At 35.4% G+C, this 14,146-nt stretch overlaps 1 protein-coding gene across 3 annotated transcripts in view; it reads left to right on the forward strand.

Annotated features, from left to right (window-relative positions):
• CPNE8 (copine 8) overlaps positions 1-14,146 on the forward strand; it is a 112,126-nt gene that overhangs the window by 30,076 nt on the left and 67,904 nt on the right. For 2 of the 3 annotated variants that reach the window (XM_075024887.1, XM_075024889.1), the window contains exons 4-6: positions 4,653-4,756; positions 8,588-8,627; positions 11,686-11,762. In XM_075024887.1, coding sequence (XP_074880988.1) covers positions 4,653-4,756; positions 8,588-8,627; positions 11,686-11,762 — 221 coding nt within the window. Of the gene's footprint in view, positions 1-4,652; positions 4,757-8,587; positions 8,628-9,533; positions 9,625-11,685; positions 11,763-14,146 lie in introns of those variants that run through there. The other variant, XM_075024890.1, reaches the window with a different exon arrangement.

Consider the following 14,146-nt stretch of genomic DNA (forward strand, 5'->3'; position numbering starts at 1 on the left):
AATAATTGTCACCTTTGATATGCAGCCTGTGCTGACCCTAATACAACCCAATGTGTTGTTAAACCCTCAAGGCTGCACCGGGACCTTTTCTGCACAGCTCATACTGCACCACTTCGTCCCCAGTACCAATACAGGATTTTGAATTTGTCTTTGTTGAACTTCATGAGAGAGGCCACAAGGCTGTATAAATACCTCAAGTTGCAACAAGGGAGATTTAGGTTGGATATTACAAAAAATTTCTTTACTGAGAGGGTTGTCAGACATTGGAATAGGCTGCCCAGGGAAGGGGTTGAGTCACCATCCCTGGAGGTATTCAGAAAGCACGTAGACAAGGTACTCCAGAACACTGTTTAGTGGGCATGGATGATGGTTGGACTCGATGATCTTGAAGGTCTTTTCCAACCTAAAATGATTCTGTGATTCTATAAGCTGGGTTTTTTGTCTGAGGTGAGCATCTGTGTCCCCCTCCAGTCACAATCATTTTAGGGTATGTAGGAACAAAGGGAAGCAGTGCTTTTCTTTACCTAGCTATGTGCCTGTATCTTGCTTTTTCATGCACTTGTAGAAGTTGTCATGTCTCCAGTCCCTTAGTACCTTACATCTGAGTGAAATTGAGAGGGTTTTTTGAGTATGCAAGCCCAACATCACGTGCTACATTAGGGACAGCACTGCCAACAGGTCAAAGGGGGTGATCCTTGCCCTCAGCACCAGTGAGACCATAGCTGGAGTGCTGTGTCCAGTGCTGAGGTCCCTTGTATGAGAAAGATACAGACATAGTCGAGTGGGTCTGACAAAGGGCCACTAAGATGTTAAAGGGACTGTAGCATCTCTCATATGAGGAGAGGCTGAGAGAGCTGGGATTGTTCAGCCTGGAGGAGAGAAGGCTTACATTTTATCCCTGTTTATAAATACCTGATGTGAGGCAGTAAAGAAGGCAGAGACAGACTATTCTCAGGTGTATCCAGTGGAAGGACAAGAGTCAATGGGTACAAATTGAAATACAGAAAATTCTATTTAAACATAAGAAAAAACCCCTTTTTACTGTGAAGGTGATCTTATACTGGAACAGGTTGGCCAGAGAGGTTGCAGAGTCTCTATCCTTGGACATAATCAAAACCTGAGTGGACAACCTACTCTAGCTGATCCTGCTTTGAGGAGGAAGGTGGAACTGGACAATCTCCTGAGGTCCCTTCCAACCTCAAGTATTATATGATTCTTGTCTGTTTTCCTTAGCCATTAATTTTATTTTCCTCTGAATGGCTTTTCCAAAGTCAGGTGTATCCTTGCGTTGTGCAAACTGCCTTTACTGTTTCAAGAAGGATCATACTGTCAGAAAATGATCTGTTTATGAAGGTGTCAAGCCAGATGTTTGTCAAGAGAGGTATTAGTGCCCCTAAATGAACTCTTTTGACAAGTTATCCTCTGAGCTCACTTAGGGTTTGGGTTTGTGTCTTTGAATTTAGATTATGACTTTGGCAGCAGAAAGTAAACTTTCTTAGGCTACAGCTCCCCATGTTCTTTGTTTCTCTGTGTCTTCCATGTATATGGAAGCGTACGTCCCACATGATTGAAGATCCTCTTACTCTCCTTCAAGCTTGTCCTAATCTGAGGATTTAAAGAACTTCAGTAACCTTTCTTTTCCTGCCTGGTGATTAAGGAGTCTCCCAGGACAATTTGCTTCTTGAATGTGCACAGGATGGGAGATATTTTCATGGATATCTTGTATATGTGTGTCTGATTCTGTTGGACGTAGCATGAGAGACTGCCAGAACTTAATACGTGTTCTTTGCTTACTTGCTGTGCCTCTGGTAGCTTTGCCAGTTACAATGCAGTCACCCTTTGATCTTCTTTTTGAAGGATCAGAGTCCTTTGCTTCTAGAGTAGGTCAGTGTTTATCAGATTTCAGTTCTAAGTGTAAATCTCCTCTTTATGCAGCTGATCCAGTCTTTGAGAGAATTTGGAGAGTTTAGTGCAAGAGTACAAATGGAAGAAATAAGACACTTGAGGAGAAAAAAATACACAGATGAGATATATCCCTGTTCAGAACTGCAAAATGGATGGTCCTTATGACCCCATTGTTTTCATTTCTCATCCCTGGTCTGATGAACTGCTGTTTACTGGCTTGTGTCAGAGAGTGGCTTCTCATTTTCAGTGCATACCTTCAAGTGGTACTAAATGCTTAGATATTGCTGCATATTTCATTTTATCAGCCATTCCAGCTTTCAGTTTTTCCTGGCTCCAAGATTGTTGAATGACAGGGGAAGATTTTATTTATAAACATTGAGATTTATTTGACCTGGAAACTGATTGGAGACTGAATGTACATAAAATTTGAACGCTGTTATTCAGAGGGGAAAGAAAGGCCCTTTATCCCAGGCTAGTATTCCAGCCATACTTATTCCCATAGAAATGCCAACTTTCTACCACTGCTATCGTTTGTCATTGATAAATACATGGCCATAGTAGTCACCAGTGTTGGTTCAAGAGAGTGTTTTTTACAGCACTCTACATGTCAACTTTATCCCAATGTTTCAGAGAATACCTTGAATAATTTCTCAAGAGACTGACTTTTTTCATCCAAAACAAACAGTAAGGATCAAACTATTTGTTCATGTTCCGATCTGTTTCCAGGATCATATGCATCCTGTGCTAGTCCTCTCTTAAGACACTCGGGGATTTTATTTTGAATATCCAGTGTTGTCTTCACTCTGGAGAGCTTCTGGAGATTTCTTCTGCCTGTTCTGTATAATGCTTACCCCCTTCATAGCTATTGCTTTGGATTAGGAGAGCTGAAGAAATACAGTGATTGCTAATGAGTAAACTTGCTTTCTAAACAATTTGTGTTTTAGGACATATTCAGAAGCCTTCTTGCAGGGGTTATCAAGGTTCCAATGAGACCAGGGAATCATTCCACTTAGGTTTTAAGAAATGATGTAAAGTCTTGGCAAAGGAGTATGCTAATTGACGCTATATGTTAAATATTCTTTGCCTTTTTATTTGGAGATGGTATTGTTCATTGGGAAGATAGTTTTGCTTGTCTGTCTTTTATAGGAAGTGCTGGAATATGGAGATCTCTGAATAAGACTGTACCAATTGAACATCTCACAGCATAGCGAAAGTGAAGGTACCTAACAGGATTCAAGCACACTCTGTAAAGACGCAAATCACCACTGTGTCACTTCTGAGGGTTGTTCCTTTTCCTTAGACTTTATAGAGCTGTGTCTTGAAGATGTGTTAACTTTTGTTGAACATTTTATTGTACCTGAGACCTTTGGGTGGGTAGTTGCTTTTTGCAAAGCAGTTGTCCTCTTAGATACAGGCCCACTTCTCCAGATGACCTGTGTGAATGAATGGTGCTTGGAATCAGTCCCCTGCAGTTTGAATGCATGCATATACAGTCATTCAAAGGAGAAAAAAAGAGTTGCTGACAGTAATGGAGTTGCTTTAAAGCACACAAATAATGTGGCTGCAGTTCTTTACAATTTTATTTTAATAAGAATCAAGCACTGTAGTTTTGAGAGGAAGAGTCAGTGGAGTGTGCTCTGTCCTTCCATACCACATATATGTTAAGTATGCAGGGACCAGTACAGGGAGGCTCCTGTTGGAGGCTGAGAGGCTCTGTGCAGGTTATAGTGGTTAAATTCACATCTGTGATGTGAAAACATTTTTAGGAAATACATTTCAAAAACCTTCAGTTACAAGAAGATTTATTCTTTCTTTATCCATGTTTATTGATTTAGTTGAGTCCTGTCAATTAAGAGGTTGACAGTCTTTGAGTCATTAAAAAGTCTCCAGTGCCAAATTGGACTTTTGAGGACTCCTTAATGATTATCTTTCAGCAGACTGTCAAAAAGCTTTTCAGTAGGCTATATTCAAATATGTCTTGATATGTTCAATGTGTAGGACAATATGAAATGCTGATTTCAGTAATAACTCATTCTTTTTTGTTTTATTTTCTGAGTATCTTGAAAGAACAGCTAAAACAAGAACAAAACTATCACATTGATATTTTATGATCAGTCATTTATATCTGTGATGTTTATGAACTTAAGTAAATCAAAAGTGTTTTGTTTTTTTTTTAAATGAAAATATTTTCAGTTTGATGAGAGCTGAAGCTCTTCCTGTAAACACCAAGAAAGAAGAGGTGTTTTTACAGAAAGCTCAGAGAGAGAAGAGATGGAGAGAGAGCTGAACTGAGGTGAAATAGGAGCTGGTTAATGCCAAAATGATACACTTCTAATGGAAGAACTATGTCCCCTGATATTTAAAGCTATCTGAAGTAAGCAATATATGCAAGCTTTTGCTGCTGTTGTCATGTTTTTGAGGAAATAGTGGATTTTTATGTTACTGAATTTCTTCCCCAAATTTTTGTGGATTCTGATTGGCTTTGGGAGTTGATGTTTATAAAGTTTAGGTTATATGATACAGAGCATGCACCACTTTTTGTATTGAAATATGATGTCTTCTGCCAGTCTGTCTTCATCCACAGATAACTGATCTATTCCTGTGAATACAGTAATTTTCTTTCATGGCATCTATTTAAGAGAATTTTTTACAGGCTCTTTCATATCTCACATATTGCTGATATTGGCAGTCTACTTAATTATACTTCATTATAGCATGTGGCTTAAGCTTATGCTTTTCTTTTACAGTTTGGAAGAACAGAAGTAATTGATAATACTCTAAATCCAGATTTTGTAAGAAAATTTATAATGGACTACTTCTTTGAAGAAAGAGAGAATCTGCGATTTGATTTGTAAGTTAACAATCTTTGACTCTAATATTGCAGCCTCTGTAAATATATTAAGTTTTGTCCAGCATAAAATTAACCTGAAAAGAGGTATTATCTGTTGACATGGAATACATTAATAAACAGGGTTGATTTAGCATTGTTCCTCAGAAATAAATGTGTAACATAAGAACGACCAAGGTTTAAGAAATTGGCAGGTGTTAACTAGTCGAAGTACAATAATATACACAATCATTACTTTTAGAAAATAGTTAGAAAGCTAAGGATGTCAAAATGTTAAAATATTCTTGCAGCATAGCCAATAAAACAGGTATGCACATACTGTCCAGAAATAAAATATTGTATAAGTAGTACAGAGGCAAAATTTTCTTTACTAAAATAAATGCCAGTATGCATCTAAATATACTAAATTTTAAGATTTTAAAATGAAAGCAGTTGCCCTAGAAATAGATAGCTTTTGACATTAATCCAGATGTATTCATTTCATTCCACTGGTGGAATTGGTTTGATTTTCACTTTATTCTTTGGAAAATAGAATTGAGAGTCTAGTCACCAGGTCACCTTGCATGGTATCTGTTACATTTCACCCCATTCTTATTATTTCAGTCTTTGTGATAATCAAGCTTGCCTTCTTTTTTTAATTCTCATCCTCTTTTTTTATTAGCAATTCTTCCAAACCTTGCCCTATGAGAGAGCACTTGAATAACCCTCATAGTGAGTGGCTTTCCCTTAATTATCTCAGTTTTGCAGTAGAGTGTGCATAGTGGCCACAATTTTTCTTTACATGTCCTTTTTTAGCTGAAGAACCATTTTCCTATTTCCTTTCATTTCCTTTTCAAGATGTACTTTAGTTTGAGTTTTGTTATTTTGTGTTCCTAAGATTTCTGCCTTCATGTGTATTTCTTTTAGTTTATTTGTTCTTGAGAAAGATTTAGGAGAATCATCTGTTAAGTTACTTACCGAATAAATTTATCAAGAAAGATGCAGTGTAGTCTACCTTCCTATACTTTCTAATCCTAAAGATTGAGGTGTCCTGATATACTTTATGGAATTGAGACAAATCCTTCTCAAGTGTTCATTATAGTATAGGTAAGTTGTAGTATTATTGCTTCCCAATTTAAAGTTATGTTGCAAGTTTGCCTTGATATAGAAACTGCATTTATTGCATTTCTGTCTTGTAGACAGCAAAATAGATGAAGAAAGACTTCATAATTTGCCTAAAATCTCCTAGGAAGTTCATGGTAAAGCCATTTTAAAATCTTCTAGGCTTTAGTCTCAGTGCACCATTTACTTATCCAACTAGTTGCTTTGAAGTGACTCTAATGGTCTCTTGATTTTATTTTGGTTTTTTGCTCCCCCCCCCCCCCCCCTTTCTGGAATGCAAATCAATCTGTACATTAAGCAGGGCATAAAATAGAGCAGTGATCACGTTAGTGATGATTTTCCCATAGCAGTAGAAGAAAAAGTATGATGCCTGATAGATGTGTATTAGCAAAATTAATAAAGTTACATGTAGTTTTGCTGGTTTTGTTTTAAATTGCCATCAGGATGTACTGAAATGCTCTTGAATGGCAGCATTTCCTATATCGTGGAAAAAACCCCAAACATGTCTAACTTTTCTTTAGCTGTAAATGTCTTTTTTTAGCATGTCAGAATGCTTCCTAAGTTAATAAGGTGTGTTGGAAGGATGAGCGAGGAAAAAAGTTCCATTGCATTCAATACACGGATAGCAGCTAGCCATTTTCATCTAGACTTCAACTGTTTCAAGGAGTGAAAGGAAATACTCAATGCCAAGATAGATTACAGGGTGCTTCTAGATGGCTAGGTACAATTCTTTGATCTTCCCCATGGAAGCCTGGTGCAGACTTTATTTTTTATTTTAGAAGTTGGGTTTAATGTCATTAAATCAGCTAAGTATAACTGTTGCCTGCTCTTTAAAATAACTTTAAGTAAGAGCTAGTCACTTTGTGAAATAAAGGATTCTCATCCATGTAGGTAAAGCATTGCTGAAATAAAGACACAGTTGGGGCTGTGTAGGAACCTTGATTTTGTTGCCTCTTGCTCCTTGTAGGATGCATGTATGTGATGGGGAGGAGGCAGTGCAATAGAAGAGAAGAGCAAAAGAAATGAACCAAGAAAGAGAGAGCTAGGCTTAGTCTAGGCAAAGAAAGGAAAGTCTCTAAAGAACTTCTGGATAAGTGCTATCTGAAAATGATTTGGACCTGGAAGGGAAAATACAGTCTCCTGTTTGATTCTTCACGTACTCAGAGAAATGGACTCCTGTTTGTTTATTTACGAAAAGCTGTAAATATCAAACATACTCTGTACTTATCAGAAAGACCTGACTGCTTTCTGTAGCTATTTTGGATTAACTGGGCACAAGTCTATTCTGAACTCAAAGTTGAATAACTGTTTTTAATGTTTGCCTGCAAGTGACCTTAGCCATAGTCTGTGAATTTATTTTAGATCCCTATAACAGTGATGAGAAATGAAATATTGTAGAACTCTGAGTTAAAAATGTCAATCTCGTATAGCTACTCATGGATTAAAACTCTGATTTAGATTAGGAAAGAAGGACATTTAGAAAGCTTCCTTTTTTAAATTCCCCAGCAAAATTGCATACCACTGTTGGCCAAACTCTTACTTTTCACAGAAAGAAACTCCTCATATGATTCATATATTCTGCAACAAAAAGGAAGCGGCGAGTATATCTCTATTTTTTGGTGTTCTGATAAATGAGCGTGAGCCCCTCCTAAACTGTACAGCCACCAATGTCTCAGGCCCCTTTCTGTTCATATTTGATGATTTGTTACTGATTTTGCCAGTGAAGTAGTTTTTAGTTGTGTAGCTAGCCCTCAGGTCAAATTACCGGTTGTGTTTTTCTGTTCCATTGCACCAACAGTATGCAATTACTTTTTTTTTTTTTAAAAAAACTGCTAATGTTAGTGATTTTTATAGTCATTCCTTTGTTTACAAATATCTTTCTAAAACTTTGACTGTGCTGCACCACATCCAGCTACATTGCAGTATTCCAGTCCTTCTGACTTGTGATCTGGTCCATAATGCATCCCAACAACAAGTTGTGGCAGTACAACCAAAGGCATAGCATACCACAGTGGTAATGGAAACATGCAGGGAGGCTGAGATGGGCATAGAGAATACTTTTTTGATTTAGTTACTGGTATTGAATCTGAATGGAGGATTTGATAAAAGTATTATTGTAGATTATCTGATAAAGATTGAAGACTATGGAAGTACACAGATTAGTAATCCCTGAAGAATTTCTTATATTATTTTTTTTTAATCCATTTTGAATTCAGAGAGTCATTTTTTTGAAATCTGACTTGTTAGTGGAAGGGAAACAATGACATTTTCTAGCTGTAGGAAGAACAAGATTATGATAAGCTGAAAAGAACAAGTCAAACTCTTGATAAAAGCAATTTAGTTTTTTTGTCAGTTATTTCTATGTAATTAGTCAAATGACTGAAAAATTACCTAAGAAAATAATTCACAAGTTAGTTTGTTTTCTAAGGTTAATTTTTAAATTTTGTTCTGGTTTTTGGTAGCTTTTGTTGTTCAAACAGGAACATCAGAATAATTTCTCTTAGTAACCTGCACTTTGTTGAAAACTGTTTCATTTCAAATAGCTAGTCAACCATAATCCTATAATCTGTGATGATTCAATTTGCCTTACTTACTGGTGAGACTTCCATTCATGTATCTGTTTGTGTAAATTTCACACATTGAAATAGTTGAAATAGTTTTTGTTTCTTTACATTGTCCTCAGATTTGTCATCTGGCAACTCTGATATAACTTTTGGTTTTTTTTTTTTTAAGCTACGATGTTGACTCGAAGAGTCCTAACTTATCAAAACATGTAAGTTTTTCCTTACTATTATACTTTCTTGTGCTGAAATGCTTGAGCTTTCCTAAATATGTTTATTTTATTTTGACTGTAACTAATACAGATGCATAGAGACAAATACAGTGATTGTGCTGTGGTTAATAACATATATAATGCTTGTGAGTATAATTTAATGGGACATTCCTTCTGTAAAGGGCATATTTAATCACACGTGTATATCTTTTCAGATATGTGATATGCTGCATTTTGTTGATACTTCTCTGGGTCCCAAAAAATGCAAACATGTTTTGATTGTGTCCCAATTAATATTAGTAGGAACCTTTTATGCTCATGTCATCTTGAAGTGGAAGGGATTAAATAGTAACTTTAAAATTTAGAGATGCAAGAGTAGAATTCAGAGGCTTCTGGGTGATTTTTTTTAAATAAATACAGAAAGGCTTTGATAAGAGAACCTTTAAGAATCTGGAGCAGAGGAAAAGAGAATAATGGAAGGAATGTGGTATGTGTGTTCTTGATAAGTGAAAAGATAAGACTTTTAGCCATTGATCTCCAGTTAGATCCTCCTTGTAAAGGTTTAAAGCCCCTGGAAAACCGTTTTCCATCTCTGTCATCATGGAAAGGTGGTCTGCATAACTGCAATGCTAGCTAGGAGGATACAGAAAATAGAAGTCTCCCCATACTGTCCTCAACAAGGATAAAGCCTCATCCTGGGCTTCTGCCCAAGATTGTTTGCACTTCTGTAGTAACTAGTTTATCTGAATTCTTTTCTTTTTCCCCTGAAACATACTTATTTGTACAAAAACCTTATAATTAAGTTTTAAGAAAAAAGATAAGACATGAGATAAGATAGTCACTATGGAAGCGCAAACAAAGATATATGCAAATATATAACCTAGATTTCATTGATTACTGGAACAGGAATTGAAGGTTTGAGCATCTTGCTGAGCCCATGGAAAGAAAGGACAAAACAGTGAGAAAACAAACCAATGTTCTTCTGAAGACTATTCAGGTAGATCTTGAATTACATATGTGCCTGTTACCTTCTAATTAGTGCAGGCTAAGCGTACTCAGACACATTAGGTCCTGTTTTTTAGACAGGGCCAATTTCCTGGACTCTTCAATTGTGGAGGGAAACATTATTCTTTAGACATTAACATTAATATCAGAAATACCTATTTCCCTCCATTGTCTTTAAGAGGAAATCTGTACAAGTTGGTGTAGACTTGGTATCTGTGCTGAAGACATCCAAACTATGCCATATAATCTTAAGCACACAAAGAAGACAATGGCTCTGAGAACCTCTGAAAGGTGGTAGCTAGAAATATGTTTCTTAATGACAGCAATTCATTTCCATCATTTCCCAAGTGCTCAAGGTTGGTCTGGATTGTTCCTTTTGCTGCCAGCTTCCCGCGTCTCTTTCCTGTAGCTCTTAAGAATTTGGGCAGTGAGTAGGTAGAAAGTGAGTAGAGCTTTGCTCATATCCATGCACTGGGAGTTTGTTTTTTCTGAAAAATGTCAGGCCAGTAGTATTTGCATAGCTAGACTGCTCATGCATTGTAGTCACCTCGTGTAGAATAAGATCTTCCCTGTTCCTAGAAATAGCTGTTGATCCATTCCTTTGGAAATACTGGGCAGTGTCGTTGAGTAGTTGAACAGTTTGGTGGATAAAAAAAGAGTCAGCCTGAAGAATTTCAGTTTCAGTGACTTGGTTTTGGAAAAATGAGAAGTAAATGAAGCGAGTTTTATAACGGATGTATGAAGTAACCAGACTAGACAGTGCTGCCATTGTAGCTGTCTGTAATAATGTTTATAAAACTGGCTACCTGAAATCAGACTTTTATGTTAATAGTAACTTCCTGAATTAAGAAAAAACAACAGAGTAATGAACAATTGTCATTAATAACAGACTGTGGAACTAATAGGAATTAATCATAGAAACTCCACAAAAAAAAAAAAAGAAAATTGTAGAAAACATCATTTTAGTGTAGAAAATGGTGTTACTTTAGAATATGTCATGCCTGATGATTTTAAAAATCAATGAGGAGCTGAGTATTTTCAGATAAATTATAGCCATTTTAAAAGACTTAATCTTTATGGAAACAGTGTCACAGTGTCAGATCAGTTAAAGGACATAGTTCAAAAAATTATTTTTGCGGGGTTATTTTCCTCTTCAGTGGGATTAGTTCTCAGATCCAGTTTGCTGTGAGGACCCATAACTCACACAGCTCAGAGATGGGAATGAGCAGCCTGGGCTGGGAGAAGAGTCAGAACTACTTGTACAGATATTCACTACTATACACAATATCATAAAGTTCTGGTTTGCTGTATAGGAATTATAGTGTCTTGATTCTCATTACTGTTTGTGAACAAATCTCACAAGCTACTGTTACCACTGCTGCCAGTGATGCTGGGAAGAACAGAGCTAGCAAGCGCTTTTCACTTGAAAGATAAGGAGTTGCACTGCAGCATAAAGTTTTTTTCAATATACATACAAGTTTGAAAATCCATTCATATTTCTATACTACTTATGTTACAGGGAGATACAATATGAAAATTAGCTGAGTTTTAGTGATATAGTTAAATTATAAAACATGAAAATAAAGTCTGTCATTAAAGCAATGCTCATGTATACTTGTCAATCCAGGATGCTCTTACAGATCCTGCACAGGCTTGAATTTCTGCCAACGTAATTCACTTCCAAGAAATTCATAGAATCAGTGTAGAATCTCTTAATAAAAGAGAAATTTAGTAAAATTCTCCAGTTACGGTAAAAAAAACAGTTATGTTTCTAATGTTTTTAAATTTTTCCATCTCAGTTTCATATTTGTTGATGAAAAAGGCAATATAAAAACAGTAAGTGGAGTGCATTAGAATTACTTCTGTAAATGTAACCCAATGTTATGTAAAATATATAATAGTCTGTTTTATGATTCATTATTGCATAATTATTATTAAGAAGCGATGTTTGGCAGAATGTGTTCTACAATAGTGAACAGCCCAGGTAAATGGGAAACCAAATTTGTTTCAATGTGAAATATGAATTCTGAGTTTTTATGTTACTGCTTTTCAGGATTTTCTGGGACAAATGTTTTGTACACTGGGAGAAATAGTTGGATCACAGGGGAGCAGACTGGAAAAATCAATTGTGTAAGTATGTAATTCTTGAATATTGGATGAATACATCCTGCTTCATGAGGTTAGAGTTGTTGTGAGGTATCTTGATATATGGGATTGGCAGATGTGGCTTCTAAGAGAAAATAAGTTGTTAGGTACAATAGAAGTCTGTCTTTATAGACTATGATACTTTAAGTTTCAATTTGGACAATTAGCAAAGAAAATGACTCATCCAAAATTTTTGTGAACTTCATTACATCTTGCATTAGAAATAGTTTGAGTATACTAGTCTTAAAAATGTTTTTATTCCTATTTCTCAAATTAAAACACCATAAATCTTTATTGCCTTTTGTTCAAGCATCAAGGAAGAAAACCCTCACTGTTTCAAATCCAAACATTCCTACTCATATTTCTATTGTTCCAAATAATACAATTCCTAAACAGTGAGGCAATCCAGAGTATGAAGTATTTTCTATTTATCCTACTAAATTTATGGAAAACTTTATGATCAATGTATTTTTCTCCCACTGAGAGGATTTTGATGTTTGCAAACCATTGTTCATAGGGATGTACAGACATTTAAAACACCAGTTATTTGAACAATCTGCATTTTCTGTTCCTAAATAAGGTTTGAGTAATTGAAAATATTTTACAATTTTTATCTAAATATATGCTATAAATTCACATATGACATTAAAAGCAAACATTTAAATATATAGCTGGACATTTAATATGATTCTAATATCTTTTAATTTGGAATTTTTGTGGGGGTTTTGTTTTTTATCTTTTAATAATAATAATTGCACTGTAGGGAATGATCATGAGTTTGGTTACTCTGTCTGATGGAGTGTTCTTCTTGTCCCATTTTACTACGTTCATTATGAGTAATATACCAGGGTTACTTCATTGACTTTTCTTCATTACTGATTTCCTTATAAGGGCAGATGAAGTTTTTTAGGCTTATCAAGCCTTATATTATTCTGGGCCAAACTTTGGTGAAAACACCACATGGCACATTCTGACAAGAAACAGGATCTAGACAAACCACAACAATTTGCAAAATTCAGAATGTACATAGATATTATTTTAGTGTAATTGCCTAATCGAGTTATATTAATGATGCATTATTAATCTGATGTAAAATTCTTAGGAAATATGTTCCTAGCTCTACAGTTTCTTCTATGTATATATTTGATGTAATTAACCATTTCTGTTACTCAGTTTACCCTTTTATATCTATCTATCTTCAGTGGTTTATATGGTTTATACACTACTTACCTTTTCACGTACATATCTTGTATCCTGTACCTGTCAACTTCAAACTTAAACATTAGTTTAAGTAGTAGCTTTGAAGTCCTATGAAAAATCTCAGAAGGCAGTATTTTGTTATCAGTGTCCAAAATATACCGATGGTAGCCTTTTTCCCTAGATTTTATTAGAGACTTTTATCTTTTTTATGTAAAAAACTTAATGTCATTGATAAAATAATTTTAAAAAAGCATTTCTCTAGTTTGTATCAAATACTGTGGTGGTGTTCTGTGGAGGTGGCCCTAAACTTTTAATCTTGGTGAAAACAGTGGCCAGCTTCAAGAGACCCACATATGATAGCTATCATTTTCTCTTTCAAAAACTTTGAAGTGTTGAGCTGACATGCTAAAAACTCTTCTCAATACTTGAATGCAATAAAATTCTTAAATTTTTACAATTCCAACGCAAGTGTAAGCTTGGAAAAGCATCTGAAGTTTCCTATTTTCATGCCAAAAATAATTTCAGGGTGTCTCCAGAACTCTTTCTGGATGAAATAACAGTTCAGAACAGACCACTTAAATTGACAAACTGAAAGAGAATTTATATAGTTTTCCTTTAAAGGGTCTTTATGAAATAATAAAAATTTTAAAGTAAAAGAAATATTTCCATTACAAAAACTATGGTAAACTTTAATTGTATTTTAAGTTTAGAAAATATTTTAATGGGATTTAATTTACTTGAATTCGTGAGACTTACACATATCTGAAACAAATCCTTTTTGAATCATAAATGTTGGGGGTTGGCTAGCACTGCTTTGTGAGGAGGTATTCCTGTAGTTGTGCCCTTCCAGTCCATTAGCCTTGACTAAATTCTGTCTGTAAATGTCTTACTTCCAATCATTTAGTTTTTGTACAAAGGGAAATTTCAGCTATTCAGCAGGACTCATTTATCATACAGTTCATGCTGAAAAATTGAGTAACATGAAAAAACTTGAAAAGTCTTTGCAAAACATTTTCACTAAATGTTTTATCAAAATAAGCCTTTGATTTAGTTTCCCTAATTTACAGCCAACTGCAGATGGTTCAAATTGATTTGTAACAAATGTGAGCTGTTAGTTCCCTTGCTGAATTCCATGATTGTATGTGGTGGGTTGATCCTGGCTAGATGCC

This window comes from Buteo buteo, chromosome 4, assembly GCF_964188355.1.
Source record: "Buteo buteo chromosome 4, bButBut1.hap1.1, whole genome shotgun sequence".
Lineage (NCBI taxonomy): Eukaryota > Metazoa > Chordata > Aves > Accipitriformes > Accipitridae > Buteo > Buteo buteo.